The sequence below is a fragment of the Scyliorhinus torazame genome, chromosome 17 (assembly GCF_047496885.1).
Source record: "Scyliorhinus torazame isolate Kashiwa2021f chromosome 17, sScyTor2.1, whole genome shotgun sequence".
NCBI lineage: Eukaryota > Metazoa > Chordata > Chondrichthyes > Carcharhiniformes > Scyliorhinidae > Scyliorhinus > Scyliorhinus torazame.
The window spans coordinates 119,051,284-119,072,393 of NC_092723.1; the positions used below are offsets into that span (position 1 = coordinate 119,051,284).

The 21,110-nt window shown below is 47.0% G+C and overlaps 1 protein-coding gene across 1 annotated transcript in view; it reads right to left on the reverse strand.

Annotated features, from left to right (window-relative positions):
• Positions 1 to 758: 758 nt before the first annotated feature.
• The window catches only part of LOC140394109 (cytochrome P450 3A8-like), a 111,563-nt gene continuing 91,211 nt past the window's right edge, over positions 759 to 21,110 (reverse strand). The window contains exons 12-13 of the mRNA XM_072480958.1: positions 8,741 to 8,903; positions 759 to 1,332 (exon numbers count right to left, since the gene is read on the reverse strand). Of these exons, the coding sequence (XP_072337059.1) occupies positions 1,237 to 1,332; positions 8,741 to 8,903 (259 nt within the window). The 3' untranslated portion in view covers positions 759 to 1,236. The remainder of the gene's footprint in view (positions 1,333 to 8,740; positions 8,904 to 21,110) is intronic.

Below are 21,110 nucleotides of genomic sequence, written 5' to 3' on the forward strand. Positions count from 1 at the left end.
CATTTTGAGGCCAGCACATACCTGGGAAACCTTCCGCATTGCCAAGCTGCAAATACCAGTATTGTTTGCTAAGCTAGGAACGCAGCTAGTTCTGGAGCACAAGTCTTCAGTACTATTTCCAGAATAAAAGCTATTTTTTGGTATCACATGGACTGAATCCAATTGGCTGAAGACCAACATCTGTGATGCTGGGGACTTCAGCAGGAAGCAAAGATGGATCATCCACTTGGCACTTCTGGCTGATGATGGCTGCAAATGCTTAGCCTTGTCTTTTTGCACTGATATTCTGGGCTCCCCCATCATAGAGGATGGGGATATGTGTGGATCAAGTCCGTTGGTTGGACTTCCAGCACCACATTTGAAAATTTGGGTGCTCACTCTCTAGTCTGGTACTCCTCTTGCTACCCTCTTCCTTCCAATAAAACCTTCCAGACACAGTTCTATCAGCAGCAAAAGCTTGAGAGTGTCTCACCTTTATGAGGTGCAGGCTAGCTGTCTATCATGCTGGTCATGAGTTTGCAGGGCCTTGAGTTTGCAGCCAGTCAGCAATGCATTCCATGCTGGGCTGCATGAAGATGCCCAGGCAGCACAAATTTATGTATTACCTGCTTCAATGGCACCAGGCATAGATTAATCGTGCTTTTCAGTCCCCATCTTATCAGGCTGAATCCAGATTGTTTTCCTCTGATGCCTTCTCCTGACTCCACAGCCGAGATCTTGGGTGTTGTGAGGTGGTTTATTCATAAGTCGTTGCAACATTGTATTCAAATGATTTTAATTTGATTTGAATTTTGTTACACCTAAAAAATTGCTCAAAAAGAACTGAGTAAGTAGATGCAATTGGTTTAAGAAATCCTTTACAGATATATTTTCTGGGAAAACATTAAAATGACTGCCTATCGACAATTAGTCCTGTAATCACAAATCATTGATTAAAATATCCAAGGTTAAAAAAATACACTGTTAAAAAATTTCTATTGATCCGATAGTAACATTGAGATAGTGTGTTTTCCCATTGAATAATAACTGGTATTGCATCTCTACGAAACATTTGTGATTCCGTCAACGTTCAGACAATCGTATCAACTACAGCATCATTATCTTTGTCGCCTCCAATCCTAGATGTTTTTCCTGTTTCCATGGGTTTTCATGTGCCATAAGGTGGAAGATATTTGTATTTTCTTTGAGACTTACACGTTGCTATATATTTTCATTGTTCCACGTGGAACAAATGTTTTATTCCTTTGAAGCAGCATTAACTCGTGACACAAATTTCAAGATGACGGGTTTTTTAGGAAGCATGGGTCCTTTCACATCCAGTTCTAATGGAATCTGGAATAGAAAGAGCAATGGTGATGAGACCAATAAGAAAGTTAGACTGCAAAGATGGTCATTACTGGCCTTTTCTATCCCATAGCAAATATTCCTGAATTCCTTTCCCCCCGGCAGCATCCACTTAAAAAAATTATAATTTAAATGAAGAGAGGAGGACACAGGGAGAGACAGACAGTGAGCAGCACCTAGAGGAGAGTGTGAGAGGAGATTGAAAACAGGGAGAGTGCAGGGAGCAATCGGAGTGCTAGCTTGGAGTTTCGGAGCTCATGAGGTGACGGCAGGATTCAAAGGTGACGCAGGAAAGTGGAAGCAGCTGATTGGGCGAGTATGGTCAGTAAGTACTTACTACTTTTAATTGTTTATTGTATGTAAGGTCTATATTTTGTGGTTTCTAGTTTATAAGGGCCATATTCTGTAGTAAGGAGGACCAGGGAAGAAGGGTCCAAGAGTAATGGATATTATTTGATTTTAAGTATCTTCCAAAAGGTTTAATTTAAAGGGGTATGCATTGGTAGGAGAGTTCAAAACCCTTGTGTTCTCTTCCTGCTCCACGTGCGAAGTTGGGAATATTTCCAGTTCCCGGAACTGCATGTGTACATGAAGTGTCTCCAGCTGCAGCTCCTGGAAGCTCAGATTTTGGAACTGGAGTTGCAGGTTTGTGGGGACGCTGAAGCATTATGCAAGGTGGAGTGTATTGTGAATAACATGCATTGAGAGGTAGTCGCACCACTGGCTAAGACTCCACAGGCAGGTGGGAATTGGAGACTACCAGGCAGAACATAACGACTAGGCGTGTTGTGCAGGAATCTCCTGTGACCATTCCCCTACAAAACAGATGATACCGCTTTGGATACTGTTGGGGGAATTGGCCTAAGGAAAACAGCAGCAGCCAAATTCATTGCACAACAGTTGGCTCTGCTGCACACGAGAAGAGTAAAGAAGAGTAGGGATGGAATAGTTATAGGGGATCCAATTGTAAGGGGAATAGATAGGTGTTTCTGTGGCCACAAATGACACTCCAGGATGGTATGTTGCCTCCCTGGTACTAGGGTCAAGGATGTCTCAAGAGCGGCAAGGGGACATTCTGGAAAGGATAGGATGAACAGCCAGTGGTCATGGAACACATTGGTACAAATGACAGAAGTAAAAAAAAAAAGGATGAAGTCCTAAAAGCAGAATAAAAGGAGTTAGGAAGTAAGTTGGAAAGTAGGACCTCAAAGGTAGTGATCTTAGGATTACTACCAGTACCACGTGCTAGTCAGTGCAGAAATAGCAGGATATTTCAGATGAATATGTGGCTGAAGAGGGAGAGCGTTTCAGATTCTTGGGACATTGGGAACGGTTCTGGGGGAGGTGGGACCAGTTTAAAATTGGGTGGGTTGCACCTGGGCAGGACCGGGACTGATCTCCTTGGGAGAGTATTTGCGAGAATGGTTGGGGAGGGTTTAAACTAAAATGGCAAGGGAGATGGGAACCTGTGCAAGGAGTCAGAGGAGGGGGAAACAAGGATAAGAACAAAAGACAGAAAGAGGAATAAGAAATGTCATAGGCAGAGAAACCAAGGGCCAGAATCAAACAGGGCCACACAGACAAAAGGGAAAAGGCAGTGGAATTACATTGCTGGTTAAAGAGGAAATTAACAATAGTGAGGAAGGACATTAGCTCTGACAATGTGGAATCTGTATGGATCGAGCTAAGAGACACCAAGGGGCAAAAAACATTAATGGGGGTTGTATATAGACCAATAAATTGTAGTGGTAATGTTGGGGATAACTTTAAAGAGGAAATTAGAGATGCATGCGATAAAGGAACATCAGTAATTATGGGTGACTTTAATTTGCATAAAGATAGGGCAAATTAAATTAGTAACAATACAGTACAGGAGGAATTCCTGGAGTTTGTATGAGTTTTCCGGACCAGTACATTGAGGAATCAACCAAGAACAGGCCACCTTAAACTTTGTATTGTGTAATGAGAAAGGAATAATTGGCAACCTAGTTGTGCGAGACCCTTTTGGGGTGTGCGACCATATATAATAGAATTCTTCATCAAGTTGGAATGATGTCCTTGGTTCTAAAACTGGGTTCCTGAATCTAATTTTTTTTTTTTTTATAATGCATTTTATTCCAAACGTATATGAAAAGTTACAACACAGAAACAATTCGGGAAACAAACTTCCCAACACAAAAACTATACAGCTTGCACAAATCTTTCCCCAGGCGGCGGGGGAGAGACGGGGGAGAGACGGACAGCCTTCCCCTTACAAACATTTTACTCCTGCTACCCTTTGTCAATCTAACAGTAAAAAAAAATAAAAACCCTCCACATCAGAGGAAAAGAAAACCCCCCCCACTCCCTCCAACCCCCACTCTACCCATATTCCCAATTACTTCAAAGTGCCAACACCTCAGTCTCCCACAATTGTTCAGTTCAGTTCTCCCCCAGTTTATGCTCCTTGATAAAGTCATTGGCCGCTTCTGGTGTATCGAGATAGTATTCACGGCTTTAGTACATCACCCAAAGCTTCGCCGGGTCGAGTACCCCAAACCTGATCTGCCGTCGATATGGAACCGCCTTGGCTTTGAACCCCACACACTGTTTTGCCAGCTCAGCTTCAATGTCCTGGTATATTCGGACCTTGTTTCCCTCCCATTCACAGTTAATATGCACCAGTATATCATGGTGCAGACACACACACTGATGGGCACACATCAAGACCAATCAACACACACAACACCGCAGCCAATCACCAGTTAGAGCACACTCACTATATAGACAGAGGGCATCAGAGTTCCCGCTCATTCGGGATGCAGCCTCTCAGAAGGACAGAGCTTACAGCACAGATCTTCACCATGTGCTGAGTGCATAGACTGGTTAGGACAGGCATAGGTCTTTAGTTTAATCTAACATTGTGTTAACCCACAGGGAAAATATGTTCAACAGTTTCTAACTTCATAAAATAGAGTTGCACTATTTTAAGTGTTGGTGGCCTGTATGTGTTCCACGGATCCAGAGCACCCAACACATCATGATCCTCCTGCATCTTCTTCCTCTGCTGGTGGAACCCTTCCTTGATGGAAACCCAGGGGCTGGTTTAGCATAGCGCTAAAGAGCTGGCTTTTAAAGCAGACCAAGGCAGGCCAGCAGCATGGTTCAATTCCCGTACCAGCCTCCCTGAACAGGCAGTGGAATGTGGCGACTAGGGGCTTTTCACAATAACTTCATTTGAAGCCTACTTGTGACAATAAGCGATTTTCATTCATTCATTCATTTCATTTCATTCATGAAAGCCATCAACGGTTCCATCTGGGGCTTTCCAACTTGGACAAGCCCTTCCCCCTCCGCCATCTTTCCACTGGCTGCTGCGCCACAGGTCTCTTCCAACTCCTTGGCCAGGTTTTGCACCTTCATCTGCCGGGTTTGGTAACCAGCAGACATACCACTCCCGGGGGAACTTCTCCGACCTTCAGTTACATGTTTCTGTCGAAGTTTCACCCAATTTCTGGTAAAAAGAGCTCTTTTCTCCACCTTCAAGCAGGAGCTGCCATGTGTGTGACCACTCACACCACGGCCGCCACCGGAAGTCCGGTTCCTGAATCTAATTAAAGAAAACTATGATGGTATGAGGCGTGAGTTGGCCATCTTGGATTGGGGAACGTTACTAAAAGAGATGATGGTGGCCAAGCAATGGTAAACATTCAAAGAGTGCATGGGTGCACTGCAATAATTGTTCATTCCTGTCTGCCACAAAAATAAAATGGGAAAGATGGTCAAACGATGGATTACAAAAGGAAATTAGAGATAGTATTAGATCCAGGAAGAGGCATACAAATTGTCCAGAATAAAACAACAGACACAAGGGTTGGGAGCAGTTTAGAATTCAGCAAAGGAGGACAAAGGTATTGATTAAGAAGCGGAAAATAGAAAACGTGAGTAAGCTTGCAGAGAATATAAAAACTGACTGTAAAGCTTCGATATGTATCTAAAGAGTAAGATTAGTGAAGTCAAAATGTAGGCAGGTCCCTCACAGTCAGAAACAAGGGAATTTATAATGGGAACAAAGAAATGGTTGACCTACTAAATACATATAATGGGAACAAAGAAATGGTTGACCTACTAAATACTGTCTTCACAAAGTGGGACACAAATAACTGACCAGAAGTGTTGGGGAACACTGGGTTTAGTGAGAAGGAGCAACTGAAGGAAATCAGTATTATCAGGGAAATGCATGGGATTGAAGGCCGATAAATCCCTAGGGCCTGATAGTCTACATCCCAGAATACTTAAGTGGCCCGAGAAATATTGGATGCATTGGTGGTCATTTTCCAAAGTTGTATAGACTCAAGAAAAATTCCTACACATTGGAGCGTAGCTAATGCAACTCCACTATTTTAAAATGGAGGTAGAGAGAAAACAGGGAATTATAGACCAGTCAGCCTGACATCAGGAGTGTGGATTATGCTAGAGTCCATTAGAAAAGATTTAATAGCAGAGCATTTAGAAAACAGTGGCAGGATCCGACAGATTCAGCAAGGATTTATAAAAGGGAAATCATACTTGATAAATCTACTGGAATTCTTCGAGACTGTAACGAGTGGAATTGATGAGTGGGAGTCAGTGGATGTTGTTTATTTGGACATTCAGAAGGCTTTCGACAACGTCCCATCAAAGAGATTAGCGTGTTAAATTAAAGGGCATGGGATTGGCGATAGTGTTTTGAGATGGATAGAAAACTAATTGGCAGACAGGAAACAAAGAGTAGTAAAAACAAGTCTTGTTCCGAGTGGCAGGCAATGACTAGTGGGCATCAGTGCTAATACCCCAGCTATTCACAATGTATATTAATGATTTAGATGAAGGAACTAAATGTAATATCTCCAAATTTGAAGATGGCATAAAGCTGGGTGGAAGGGTGAGTTATAAGGAGGATGGCAAAGTTGCTTCAGTGAGATTTGGACAAGTTGAGTAAGTGAGAAAATCCATGGCTGATGCAGTATAATGTGGGTAAATATGACGTTATCCACTTTAGTAACAAACGCAGCACGGCAGATTATCCGAATGGCAATAGATTGAGAGAGGAATGTGCAACGAGATCTGGGTGTCCTTGTACACAAGTCGATGAAAGGCGCAGTGGGCAATGAAGAAGGCAAATGGTATATTGACCTTCTAGCTAGAGGATTCAAGTACAGGAGTAGGGATGTCGTGCTGCAGTTATACTGGGTCTTGGTGAGACCACACCTGGAATATTGAGTTGAGTTTTGGAACATTGACATACAGAGAGATCTGGGTGTTCAGGTCCATAGTTCCATGAAAGCAATGCAGGTGGATAAAGTGGTCAAGAAGGCAAATGGCATGCTTGCCTTCATCGGCCGGGGCACTGAGTACAAGAATTGGCAAGTCATATTACAGTTGTATAAAACTTTAGTTAGGCCATATTTGGAATATTGCATGCAGTTCTGATCGCCACACTACCAGAAGGATGTGGATGCTTTGGAAAGAGTGCAAAGAAGGTTTACCAGGATGTTGCCTGGTCTGGAGAGTGTTAGCTATGGAACATAGAACAGTACAGCACAGTACAGGCCCTTCAGCCCACGATGTTGTACTGACCATTTATCCTAATCAAAGATCAACCTAACCTACACCCCTTCAATTTACTGCTGTCCATGTGCCTGTCTAAGAGTCGTTTAAATGTCCCCAATGACTCTGACTCCACCACCTCTGCTGGCAGTGCATTCCACACACCCACCACTCTCGGTATAAAGAACCTACCTCTGACATCTCCCCTATACCTTCCTCCAATCACCTTAAAATTATGTCCCCTCGTGACAGCCATTTCCACCCTGGGGAAAAATATCTGGCTATCCACTCTATCCATGCCTCTCATCACCTTGTCCACCTCTATCAAGTCACCTCTCTGCCTTCTTCGTTCCAGTGAGAAAAGCCCTAGCTCCCTCAACCTTTCTTCATAAGCCTTGCCCTCCAGTCCAGGCAGCATCCTGGTAAATCTCCTCTGTACCCTCTCCAAAGCATCCATATCCTTCCTATAATGAGGCGACCGGAACTGGACACAATATTCCAAGTGTGGTCTAACTAGAGTTTTTAAAAGCTGCAGCAAAACCTCACGGCTCTTAAACTCAATCCACCTATTAATGAAAGCCAACACACCATATGCCTTCTTAACAACCCTATCAACCTGGGTGGCAACTTTGAGGGATCTATATACGCGGACCCCAAGATCCCTTTGTTCTTCCATATTTCCAAGAATTCTGCCTTTAACCCTGTATTCAGCATTCAAATTCGGCCTTCCAAAATGAATCACTTCACATTTATCAAGGTTGAACTCTATCTGCCACTTCTCAGCCCAGCTGTATGAGGAGAGGTTGAATAAACTCGGATTGTTTTAGTTGGAAAGATGGAGGCTGGAGACCTGATTGAGGTCTACAAAATTACGAGAGGTGAATAGTCAGAAACTTTTTCCCAGGGTGGAAGACTCAATTACAAGGGGCCACAGGTTCAAGATGAGAGGGGGAAAGTTTAAGGGAGATGTGCGGTGAAAGTATTTCACGCAGAGGCTGTTGGGTGCCTGTAATGTGTTGCCAGTGGAGGTGGTGGAGTAAGTCATGATAGCAACGTTTAAAATGTATCTGATGGACACATGAACGGGCGGGGAATGGAGGAATACAGATCATTTGGGCAATAGGTAGTAGGTCTAAATAAGGAATCTGGATCGGCGCAAGCTTGATGGGCTGAAAGGTTTGTTCCTGTGCTGTAACCTTCTTTGGTCTTTATCCATGCAAGGATGTTCTTGTTATGGAGGGAGTACCGCAAAGGTTTATCAGTCTGCTTCCTGGGATGGTGGGACTGACGTACGAGGAGAGATCGAGTTGGTTAGGATTATATTCACCTGGAGCCTAGAAGAATGGGGGGGGGGGCGGGGGGGGGGGGGGGGGGGGGGATCTCATATAAACTTATTAAAATTCTAACAGGGCTAGACAAGGTAGATGCAAGAAGGATGGTTGTGATGGCGGGGGAGTCCAGGCTAGGGGTCACAATCTGAGGATACAGGGTAGACCATTCAGGACTGAGAGGAGGAGAAATGCCTTCACCCTGAGTGGTGAACCTGAGGACTTCTCTACCACAGAAAGCAGTTGAGGTCAAAACATTGCATGCTTTCAAGAAGGAGTCAGATATTGCACTTGGGGCTAAAAGGATCAATGGGTTATGGGGGGGAAAGTGGGAACAGGTACCAAGTTGGATGATCAGCCACAATCATAATGAATGGTGGAGCAGGCTCGAAGGACCAAATGGCCTATTCCTGCTCCTATTTTCTATGTTTCTATGTTCAATGCAACTTCACAACATTCATTCACACCTTCAGACAATTTTGAAATTCTAAAATTCTCACCTGTGTCTCCTTGCATGGTACCAGGGTCATGTGCTGCAAGAATGAAGCAAGTGCCATCTTCATTATAAGTTGGGCAAATCTCATCCCGATGCAGTTCCGAGGGCCCATGCCAAATGGCAGGTAAATATTTGGATCCCGAGACTCCCTATTCTCTTTACTAAACCTAGTTATATTGACAAAGACAAAACAAATAAAATAAATCAGTCAAATTTGCTGATAGTTGAAATTTATCAGAGTGGAGAGTTTGAACAACAGTCCATGTAGACAACATCCACTGCCCTTACTTCATCAGTCATCTTCGCCACTTTCTCAAAAAACTCGATCAACTTAGTGAGACACAACCTTCCCTTCACAAAACCATGCTGCCTATCGATAATAAATTCATTTGTTTCCAAATGTATGTAAATCATGTCTCAAAGAACCTTTTCCAATAATTTCCCGACCACTGACGTAAGGCTCACCAGCCTATAATTTCCTGGATTATTCCTGCTACCATTCATACAGGTGATCCAGTTCTCTGGGACCTCATCTGTAGCCAATGAGGGTACAAAGATTCCTGTCAAGGATCCAGCAATTTCCTCCCTTGCCTCGCTCAGTATTCTGGGGTAGATCCCATCAGTCCCCGGGGACTTAACTATCTTAATGCTAAGGCAGCACGGTGGCACAGTGGGTTAGCACTGCGGCCTCACGGCGCCGAGGTCCCAGGTTTGATCCCAGCTCTGTGTCACTGTCCGTGTGGAGTTCACACATTCTCCCCGTGTTTGCGTGGGGTTCGCCCCCACAACCCTAAAGATGTGCAGGGTGGTTGGATTGGCACGCTAAATTGCCCTTAATTGGAAAACAATGAATTGGGCATTCTAAATTGATTAAGAAAGAAAAAAACTACCTTAATGCTTTTTTCAAAAAAGTTTTTTATTGGTTTTGCAATTATGATACCATTGCAAGGAATATCACTCAGTAATAAAGAGATGTCTACACAGTGGGTATATGAGGAAAAAATAAGGCAAAAACATTAGAAAGACAGACAGGTATATACACAAAGGTAACAGGCGAGATTCTTCATCCTGCCGCACCATTTTCTGGTTCAGCGAACCCCCGCGGCAGTGGGATCCTCCATCCCAGCAGCCAGTCAATGGGGTTTCCCATTGTGGGCATCTGCACGCCGTCGCAAAATCTGTGGGCGTGAGTGCGCTGCCTGTGAAGCGGAGGTTCCAGGTCCCATAACTTTGGGCCCCCAGTGATCGGTTACCACAATCATGCATATTAATTTTATATGTGTTGCCTCCTGGTATTAAAACATACCAGGGGCTGGACTTACGGTGGTGACCATGGAGTGAGTGTTCGCACATTAGGTGGCTCCTGCCAGAGGTTGAATTTTTTAGTCCTTTTCGCCTGTATTGTGGGGCGTTATGTTGGTGGAAAATGAAGGGACAATGAGAGCCAGTGAGTCTCCTTCAGCAGGGAAATGTCTAAGTCCTACCAAATGTGGAGGGCTTAGACAATAAAGGCAACAGTTAAACCAGGAGGACTCGTGAGGTGCGACAGAGGAAAAGATGGCGAAGAGCTCTGTGGCGTTGGTGCCCACACAATGGTCAACGGAGCAAATAATGGAGCTTTTAACGGGCTAAAGTCCAGCAGCAAAGGAAGGAGGCCTCGGAAGACTTGGCTAGGATGGCAGGATTGATCCGGGCTGCCCTAGATCGAGTGGAGCTGAGGCTGGAGGGGCAGAATGGGGCGCTTCAGAAGGTGGAGGAGTCGGTGGAAGACCACAAGAACTATTTGGCCTCGTTGGAGGCTGAAATGTTGATGATGGTGGAGGGCCAGAAGAAGTTGCGAGAGAAGGTGAATGACATGGAGAATCGCTTGAGGAGGTAGAATCTCAGGATCGTGGGGATACCTGAAGGCATCGAGGAAATGCAGGCCACAAAATATGGGGCTCGGATGTTTGAGAAGCTGGTGTTGGAGGGGGTCTTTGACCGACCTCTTGAAGTGGTTGCTGAGAAGGCCGAAAGCAGGAGCGCTGCCGAGGGTGATCATTGTGTGGCTACACCGCTACTTGGATGAGGAGAAGACCCTACGTTGGGTGAAGGAGACGAGAGAATGCACCTGGGAAGGTCATGCAGTTCACATTTACCAGGTCCTGGGAGCAGAGCTGGCCAAGTGGCAGGCCAGGAATAAAGTGCATTTCGGGATGCTGTACCTTGCTCGTTTGTCGGTCATGCATGAGGGGTGGAAACATTATTTTGATATGCCGGAGGAGGCTGATAAGTTCCTGAGGGACCATGGATTGTTGGGACTTGGGTGGACTGTAAAACAGATTAGCGTGCTGTACTCAGCGAGGGTGGGGAACTGTTATGTTTTTGTTGGGGGATTATGTTTGACATAGTTTATAATACCTACTGGGTTTAGTTAGTTATCTGTGTTAAGGTAGAGCTGTTGTAACTTCTTATCCTCCTGGCAATGTTTGATACATATTAATATGTGGGGTTTTGGGTGGGCAGCATTTTTGGGTGGGGGGGGGCAGCGGAGGTTTTGGGAAAGAAGAAGCTGTTGCCTGGATGGGGGTCACCCTGCTAGCAGATAGGCTAATTAGTAGAAGCAAAGTGTGGGGTAGAGTGGTGAAGAGCGAGGGCGTGGGGTGCTTTGGAGGGAATGGTTTTCTTTGTTTGTGGGTGGAGGGGGATGGTGGGGTTGGGATGTTTGGTGTTTGGGTTGGAAGGAATGTTGGGGGAGGGGGGTAAGGGATAGTCTGCTAACGTAGAAGGTGTTGGTGTGGCACAGTTGGTTAAGGGGGATATGGCTGCCGCCATCCTGAGGAGGCCTGGGAGGTGGGCGTGGGGCAGGAGGAGCTCATTAAACAGGGGATATGGCTGATCGGGGTGTGTGTGTGTGTGTGTGTGTGTGTGTGGTGGTGGTGGGGAGGGGGGTGCGAAATAGGGAAAGATCCTGCAGCCCAGGCTGATCATCAGGAACCTTAGGGAGTTTGTGCACTTAGATCTTGAAAGCAGATGTGGTGTTCATGCAGGAGATTAATTTAAAAGTTGCAGATCAAACGAGGTTGAGGAAAGGAGGTAGATCGGTTGTGTGCTGAGTCTCTTAAGGTGTTGACGATGTCGAGGAAGTTGTTACGATTTATGGAGTGAATGGGAGGAGTGGACCTGTGGTTTTAGAGACCGAAAGAATTCTCGTTCTTTTCGCATGTTCACCGGGTGTATTTCCAGATTGATTTCCTCGCGCTGGATAAGAGGATGCTGGCGGGGGTGGTTGGGATGGAATATTCGGCGATTGTGGTTCCAGATCACATGCCACACCTGGTGGACTTGTGCATGGAAAGCGGGGGTTCCCAGCTGCCACAGTGGAGGTTAGATGTGGGCTTTGTTTCTGATAAGAGAGTCTGTGAAAGGATAGGGGCGTCCATCCAATATTTCATGGAGCTAAATAGGACAGACACTCTGCTTCCGTAGTGTGGTAAGTGCTGAAGGGGGTGATCAGGGGGGAGTTTATTTCGATCTGGGTGCGTTAAGAGAAGGGGAGCAGCTAGAAAAAGACTAGTGGAGGCCATTTGACGAATGTGATATAAAATAGTTAGTTCAAATATTAGTTACAGTAATGTGGATGTGATCAGTCTAATAGTAGTGAGTTCACAAAGGATTTCAGAAAGCATGGCAAGGAAGGGGGAGGGGTGTCTGGTGGAGGATGGGAAAAGGATGCTGGGTAACAAGAGGCCCAGGGTTAAGGAATGAGAAGTGAGCCAATTAGGATGCATGGCCAGGTCAGGAGGGGTATAGGATGACCTATGGGAATCAGTATGTGAAACTTGATGCCATTTGAATGTATTTGCAGAGATCCCTTTGTCTCGGACCTCATTCGTTTCCAAGGGTCCAGGAGACTGGTTCTGTGTTCTGTGTCCCTGAGAAGCGAGTCAGACTTGCAAGTTGGTTAAAAATAAATAATACTATGCCTACAAATCCATCTCGAGTTTTATTGAGGCCAGACTGACGGGTAAAGAATTCAATGTTTTGTCAGCCATTCTGGAGGTGGATGGGAGTACTCGGCGCCCTCTTGAGGATGCGTTGCCAAAGGAGAAGAAGGAGCTCCAGATGCAATTTGAGTTAATGTCTACGGGAAGGGCAGTGGGGCAGCTGCATCGGGTCAGGAGGGTGATGAATGAACATGGGGATAAGGCCATCAGGGTTTCATAGAATTATAGAATTTACAGTGCAGAAGGAGGCCATTCGGCCCATCAAGTTTGCACTGGCTCTTGGAAAGAGCACCCTACCCAAGCCCACACCACCCTATCCCCATAACCCAGTAACCCCATCCAACACTAAGGGCAATTTGTGGACACTAAGGGCAATTTTGGACACTAAGGGCAATTTAGCATGGCCAATCCACCTAACCTGCACATCTTTGGACAGTGGGAGGAAACCGGAGCACCCGGAGGAAACCCACGCACATACAGGGAGAACGTGCAGACTCCACACAGACAGTGACCCAGCCGGGAATCGAACTTGGGATCCTGGAGCTGTGAAGCAATTGCGCTAACCACTATGCTACCGTGCTGCCCGTGCTTGCGCATCAGTTGAGGTGGCAGTGAGGGAAATTGGTCACATGAAAGATTTGGGAGGTAATGTGATTATGGAGTCGGCGGACGTAAACGGAGTATTTTGAGTCCTTTACCATGGGCTGTACAGCTCCGGTGAGAGATGAAGGCATGAGGCGGATGTTGGTCTACTGGAGTTCCCAGTGGTCTAGGAAGGAAAGGTGCAAGGGTTGGTCGCCCTGAACGGGCTGGGGGAAGTGGGGTCGATGCAGTCCGGGAAGGCCACGGGCCTGGACGGGTTCCCAGCAGGGTTCTATAAAAAGTCTGACATGAAATTGGGACCCCTATTAGTTGAGATGTATAATGTGTCGGTCAGGAAGCGGGAGCTGCCACCCATATTATCTCAGCTTCAATTTCACTCATTTTAAAAAAGGATAAGGATCCAGAGGAATGTGGCACATGCTACCTGATATTGTTACTAAATGTGGATGCAAAATTGTTGGCGAAGGTGCTGACAATGCACAGAGAGATCTGTGTACTTGGGATCATAGGTGAGGAACAAACGGGGTTCGTGAAGGGATGGCAGTTGTCGACGAATATTAGAAGACTGTTGAATGTGATCATGATGCCCCCAGAATGCCAGAAAACGGAGGTGATAGTGTCTATGCATGAGGAGAGAGTGTTTGACCGGGTTGAGTGGACATATTTGTTTGAGGTGTTGGGACGGTTTAGGTTTGGGCTGAGGTTTGTAGATTGGGTTAGTTTGCTGTACAGGGCCTCCACGGCGTATGTTCGTACGAACAATGTGAGCTTGGCGTATTTTGATCTGCAACGGGAAACGAGACAGGGGTGTCCGCTGTCCCCATTGCTTTTCGTTCTGGTAATTGAGCCTCTGGCGAAGGCACTTAGAGCCTTGGTTGGGGGGTGCGGGTGGAGGATTATCGCGAGTGGAGTATGGAGCATCGGGTTTCCCTATATGCAGATGACCTTTTGCTGTATATTCCGAACCCGGTGGAGACCTTCAATGGAATTATGAGGATATTGGGGGAGTTCGGCTTATTCTCGGGGTATAAGCTCAACATGGGGAAAAGCAAGGTATTCCCGGTCAATGCGCAGATGGGGAGGGACAAAAGATTTGGAGAAGTTGCCGTTTTGGCTGGTCGGTGCGGGTTTCTGATTCCTGGGGATAGGAGTGGCGCATAATTGAGCCCTGTTGCACAAGGTGAATTTGGCAAATCTGGTGGAGGGGGTGAAGGAGGATTTTAAAAGGTGGGATGTTTTGCAATTGTCATTGGCTGGGAGGGTCTAAACGGTTAAAATGACGGCGGTACTGAAGTTTCTGTTTGTCTTCCAAAATCTTCCAATTTTTGTGCCGAAATCTTTTTTGGCAGGGTCAATAAGATGATCTTGGGACTTCGGGTGGCAGCCATGGAGTGAGTGCATATTTGGTGGCTCCTGCTCGAGGTGGAGTTTTTTAGTCTTTCCCACCCGATTTTGGGGGTGTTTGCTGGTGTGAGTTACATGAGCAATGGGCAAGTGAAGTACTCCATTGGTGGGCCGGTTTAAGGCTCATCAGATGAGGAATGTAACAAATAAGAGGCAGCAGCTTGAAGGAAAGTTTATTCAAGATGCGACACAGGAAAAGATGGTGGAGGGTGGTGGGGCATTATTGCTCGCTCAGTGGTCTGCCAAACAGCTTGTGGATTTTTTCATAGAATGTACAGTGCAGAAGGAGGCCATTCAGCCCATTGAGTCTTCACCGGCTCTTGGAAAGAGCACCCTACTTAAGCCCACGCCGCCACCCTATTCCTGTAACCCAGGAACCCCAACTAACCTTTTTTTTTTTGGACACTTAGGGCAATTTATCATGGCCAATCCACCTAACCTGCACATCTTTGGACTGTGGGAGGAAACCGGAGCATCCGGAGGAAACTCACGCAGACACGGGGGGAACGTGCAGACTCCACACGGCGGCTCAAGCCGGGAATCGAACCTCGGACCCTGGAGCTGTGAAGCAACTGTGCTAACCACTGTGCTGCTATGCTGCCCTTGAATGTGAAGTTCCAGCAGCAAAGGCAGGAGGCCCCAGAAGACCTGGTAACGGTGGTGGAGCCGCTTAGAGAGGCTTTCGAGAATGTGGAGCAGAGGCTGGAGAGGCAAGGTCTGGCACTCCAGAAGGTGGAGGAGTCGGTGGGGGAGCATGAGGACCAGCTGGTCTCATTGGAGGCGGAGATGGTTCTCTTCGCAGAGAGCCATAAGAGGTTGAAGGAGAAGGTAGAGGACTTAGAGAACCGCTCCAGGAGGCAGAATCTCCGGATCGTGGGGCTGCCTGAGGGTATCGACGGAACGCAGGCGGCAAAGTATGTGGCGAATATGTTTGAGACGTTGGTGGGGGAGGGGATCTTAGACTATCACCCTCGAAGTGGATTGCGCACACATGAGTGTCCAGGTGAGTCAGTTCTTTCTGGGCATGGAGGATATGTGTGGGCGCTGTGTGGTTTTGCGGGGGGGGGAGGAATCATGTGCATATGTTTTGGATGTGGCAGAGGTTACGGGGTTTTGGAAGGGAATTTCAGACGTTAATATCAAACATTTTTTGGGGGTAGAGGTAGCTCAGAGTCCAGAGGTGGCACTATTTGGAGTGTCGGAGGTCCAGGAGTATAGGTGGGGAGAGAGGCTGACATCTTGGCCTTTGCCTCCCGATAACCTGGAGACGGATTTTGCTGGGTTGGTGTGGCTTAGAGCCGCCGAAAGCGGGGGGTGGGTGGGTGAGCGATTTGGCTGAGTTCCTGCATTGGGCAAAAATTAAGTTCGCCATTCGAGGGGTGGAGGAGGGGTTCATCTTGAGGTGGAAACTGTTTATCCACTTCTTTAAGCAGTATTGAGTCGGCAGTGGGGTGGCAGTGAGACGAGTGGGGGCTGCTGTTGGGGGGGGGGGGGGGGGATGTGGAGGGGGGGGGGGGGCAGCTTGTTACCTGTTGCCAAGGTTAGCTTGTGTATTTTTGTGATTATTTATATATTTAAAATGCCTTCAATAAAATGGTTTTAAAAAAAAAGGATGATCTCGGAGTTTATATGGGCGGGTAAAGTACCTCGCTGTAGGAGGGCGTTTTGGGAGATGGGCAGATGGAGTGGTGTATAGGCACTGCTGAATCATTACTGGGCAGCGAATGTTGAGAAGGTCATGAAGTGGGCAGTGGGGAAGAGGTTGGTGTGCGGGGGGGTTGGAGAAGTCTATGCCTAGCTCTTCGTCCAACTTCTCCCGTGTCTTGTCTAGCGGTGACTGTACCTCTTCCAGTAGTCGTCCGTACAATTCAGCGTAGTTACTGTCTCCTAGCTCATCTGTGGTTAGACGTCTATCCAACAGGGAGTGTCCGGGCTGCTGGGGGAACGTTGCTGTCTCTTTTCGGAGGAAGTTCCTTATTTGTATGTATCGGAGCTTGTGCCCCTTCGGGAGCTGGAGCTTGTCTGTCTGTTTGCCCAGTATCGCTACTTTGCAGTCTACATGTAGGTCCCCAACCTTCAGTATTCCTTAGTCCTGTCTCCACCTTTTAAAGGAGGTGTCTATCGTCGCAGGGGTAAACCTATGGTTCTTGCAGATAGGGGCCACGGTGGACATTGCGACCAGCCCAAAGTGGTTCCTGAGATGATTCCACATTTTCAGTGTGGCCACCAGTGGTTCAATTGCCAGGGCAAATAGCAGTGGGGACAGTGGGTATCCCTGTCTCGTGCCTCTGTGCAGCCAGACGTATTCAGAGCTGGTGATGTTCATCCGTATGTTCGCCATGGGAGTGCTGCACAGGAGTTTCACGCATGAGATGAAACCTGGCCGAAACCCAGAATGTTCCAGTACCGCCATGAGGTAGCTCCATTTGACTCTGCCGAAGGCCTTCTCTGCATCGAAGGAGATGATCACTTCTGGTGTCTCCTCCCTGGGTGGGGCCATAATCAAGTTCAGCAGGTGTCTGATGTTCGTCTGATCTTCTACGACTACCTCTGGCATGCAACTCTCCAGTTGCCTTGCCAGGGTCTTTGCCAGTACTTTGGCATCAATGTTTCGGAGTGAGATGGGTCTGTATGACCCGCACTCCGTTGGACCTTTGCTTTTTTAGGGATCTAGTGATAGATATCAAGGCGTGTGCCACTGTGGACTGCAAAGTCCCTCTCAATAGCGAGTCACTGAACATCTCCCACAGGTGCGAGGCCAGTGCTGCCGCAAATATTTTATAGATGTCCACCGGGAATCCCATCTGCATAGAGTTAATGCCCTCCACAACTTCCCTCAGTTCTAGTGGTGCTCCCACCCCCCCACAGCTGGTATGTCCAGCCCGTCGAGAAACCGCCTCATCTTTGTGTCCCCCTCCGGGGGCTCAGAGGTGTTCAGCTCCTGGTAAACGGTCGCAAAGACTTCATCAATCTTATCTGATGCTGTGACTAGTTTACCTGTCCTGTTCTTCACCTGTGCTGTCTCTCTTGTGGCTGCCTGCTTTCTCAGCTGGTGAGCCAGCAGGCAGCTGGCCTTGTCTCCATGTTCATAAAACGTGTCCGGCGGAGTTGGTGCACTGCTTCCCCAGTGGAGTTTCAGTTGTAACTTCTTCCCCTCTGCCAATCGTTCCACGGTCGGGGCCAATCCACCTCCAATATGGAGTTGATCAGCTGTTGCCAAGCCTCCCTCTCTTTCCTGTCCCCGAGTGCCTTGTATGCTATTTCCCCTCTTCTCACTGCCTTCAGTACCTCCCAGAATGTGGAGGGTGAGACCGCTCCTTTATGGTTGCAGGATACATACCTGTCGATGGTTTGTGACATTCTCTTGTAGAACACCTTGTCAGAGAGGAGGGCTGTGCCCAGCCTCTATGAGGAACGTTGGGCCCGGCCTATCTCCAATCTTCCATCCACTCGTCGGAGATTACTATTGCAGAGTTACCGCCCCTACCTCCCCTGGAAGCACCGATGTACCCACTGCAAAGAAGCCAATGTGGAAGTATACTTTGTAGACTTGGGAGAAGAAGGTGAACTCCTTCTCCCTCCGGTTGTTGAACCTCCACTCGTCTATCCCCCCATCTGCTCCATAAAGGCCGACAGTTCCCTGATTGGGGCTGGATTTGTCCGTCCTTGGGTCCTTTACACAGTTGAAGTCTCCCCCCCCATGATGCGTTGGAGAGAGTCTAGGTTGGGGATTTCTGCCATGGTCTTTTTGATGAAGTCAGCATCATCCCAGTTGGGGGCATGTACATTCACAAGCACCTTCTAGGACACCGCTGACCATTACATAACATCCCCTCTGAGTCGTCATTGTATTCATCGCCATAAGGCAGCACAGTAGCACAAGTGGATAGCACTGTGGCTTCACAGTGGAGTTTGCATGTTCTCCCCGTGTCTGCGTGGGTTTCCTCCGGGTGCTCCGGTTTACTCCCACAGTCCAAAGATGTGCAGGTTAGGTGGATTGGCCATAATAAATTGCCCTTAGTGCCCAAAAAGGTTAGGAGAGGTTTTTGGGTTACGGGGATAGGGTGGAAGTGAGGGCTTAAGTGGGTCGGTGCAGACTCGATTGGCCAAATGGCCTCCTTCTGCACTGTATGTTCTATGTAGAAAGGTCATCCTTTTACAAACAGTATGGCCATCTCCCTCGCACGCAGCACACTCGCTAAGTCTGTGCTATCCAGCTTTTTCTTACCCTCAGTCAGTCCTTCTCCCTCAGGTGTGTCTCCTGGAGGAAGACTATGCCGGCTGCTGAGTGGGACCCTTGCCAACATTGAGCCGAAAGGCATGATGGTAAATGAGGACAACGTCTAACTTTAAAGAAGCAATGGAGAAAAATGCATTTTTTTACAAAATGGATTTCATAAGAAACAGGGACAATAACATCACTGATAACAACCTTGGTTATGGAACATGAAGGATAAGCTCGAATGACATCTGAAGCTTGAAGCATTGTTAAACTTGTACTGTATAAAATACGGTACCGCCGAGATTTAACCAAAGATAACCTGGGATCAACTGTCGTATGTGCAGGCCTTACTTTCAAAGCCCATCAGTCCCTCAGAGTGTACCTGGCTAAGCTCTCCCTAATGGGAAGAATGCTTGATTCAAGTCAGCCTTGTAAGCTATTGTCATGTGAGAGTACCTTTAAGAAATGGGTGTTTATAAGTGGGTGTGTATATAAATATCTGTAGTGAGAGTACCTTTAAAGAATGGGTTTTTATTACTGCAGTGATGTCAGAGAGTGGGTGGAGATGGGCTGTGTGTCAGCTTTTTACTTTCGTTTTAGGCTGTTTGCTGCAGGGTGTGTTTTAGTTTAGTTTTCAGAGCTGGATAGCTGCAGTCACAGCCAGAAGGTGTATTAGAGTCTCCCTCTATAATCTAAAGACTGTAAATCGATCCTGGTGATGTAAAACTAATAACAGTAGTGACTTTAACCTGATGTGCTTCTGGTAAAAGGTGTTTTAAGTCTTTTGGATGTTGATTGGGAAGTTATTAAGGATTACTTAGTGTTGTATTCTTTGGGGGTTGTATTTGAATTGATGGTTGCTAAGACGTTCACTGTATGTTTTAAAAAGGTTAACTTAAATTCATAGAATAAACATTGTTTTGCTTAAAAAAATACTTTTCCATTTCTGCTGTACCACACCTGTCGAGTGGTCCATGTGCTCCCCATACCACAATCTATTAAAAGTTGTGGGTCAGGTGAACTCCATGATACACTTTGGGGTTCTCTAAACCCTGGTCCAGAACACTATGTAACTGTTTAAATAAACACATAGCTGTAGTCTTGGTGGAGTCTGAGAGAAATAATAAAAGCTGCATTTAAAGGTAAATCAACCTGACGCTGTGTATTCAATTCTGTCTGCATCTATAAGCTGTGGAGAGCAGAGGCACAACACGGCCCTTAGGTTTTTCAGATGGGCGAAGACTCTGCATCTTTTCACTGGGCCGTTAAGTCTGCTCAAGTTCCAGGTGACTATTCTGATGGGGGAGTGGGGGGGGGGGTTCCTGCCTCCCTCTCTCCCCCGCGAGGTCAGCCATACTTACCACATGGGTATCCCCCTACATGCCGGGTTTCCCTTTGTTTGTGGGCCATCCAAGATGGCCACCATTGTCTTCTTTGTCTGGTCGCCTCCATGTGCAACCTGTTGTAACCAGCATTCTACCCTCCCCTCTCCACACCCAGTCCCCCATCCCATGCAAGTGTTCAGTCTAGAGATCGAAGAAACATGATTTTTTTGTTTTTCTTTCTAAATTCAGAGTACCCAATTCTTTTTTCCAATTAAGGAGCAATTTAGCGTGGCCAATCCCCCGAACCTGCACACCTTTGGGTTGTGGGGGTAAAACACACGTAGGCATGGGGAGAATGTGCAAACTCCACATAGACAGTGACCCGGGGCTGGGATCAAACCAGAGTCCTCAGTGTCGTAGGGCGCAGTGCTAATTACTGCGCCTCCGTGCCGCCCGTGAAGAAACATTATTAATGATCCATATATATCCGCTATTGCTGTCTTCTCAGCTCATTTTTCTGGATTAACTCGGCTGCATCCTCCGGCATATTAAATTATGTTCCCTATTTCCTTATAACCCAGAGTCTTGCCGGTTACAGCATTCCCAAACCTAACTTTGTTCTTGAATAAAGCTGCCTTGGCCCCATTGAACACAGCCCGATGGAGCTCCATCCACTGCCCTGTCAGTGAGTGGGCCAGCGTTCACATTGGCGATCCATCTCGGTCCGCCATACTCTGCTCCACTTCGCTCCAGGTGGCTGAGGTCTGAATTTTCCTCTCCTGACAGTTGCTGATGTTATTATTTTACCAGTTCTGTAGCTGGTTTGAGGGCTTT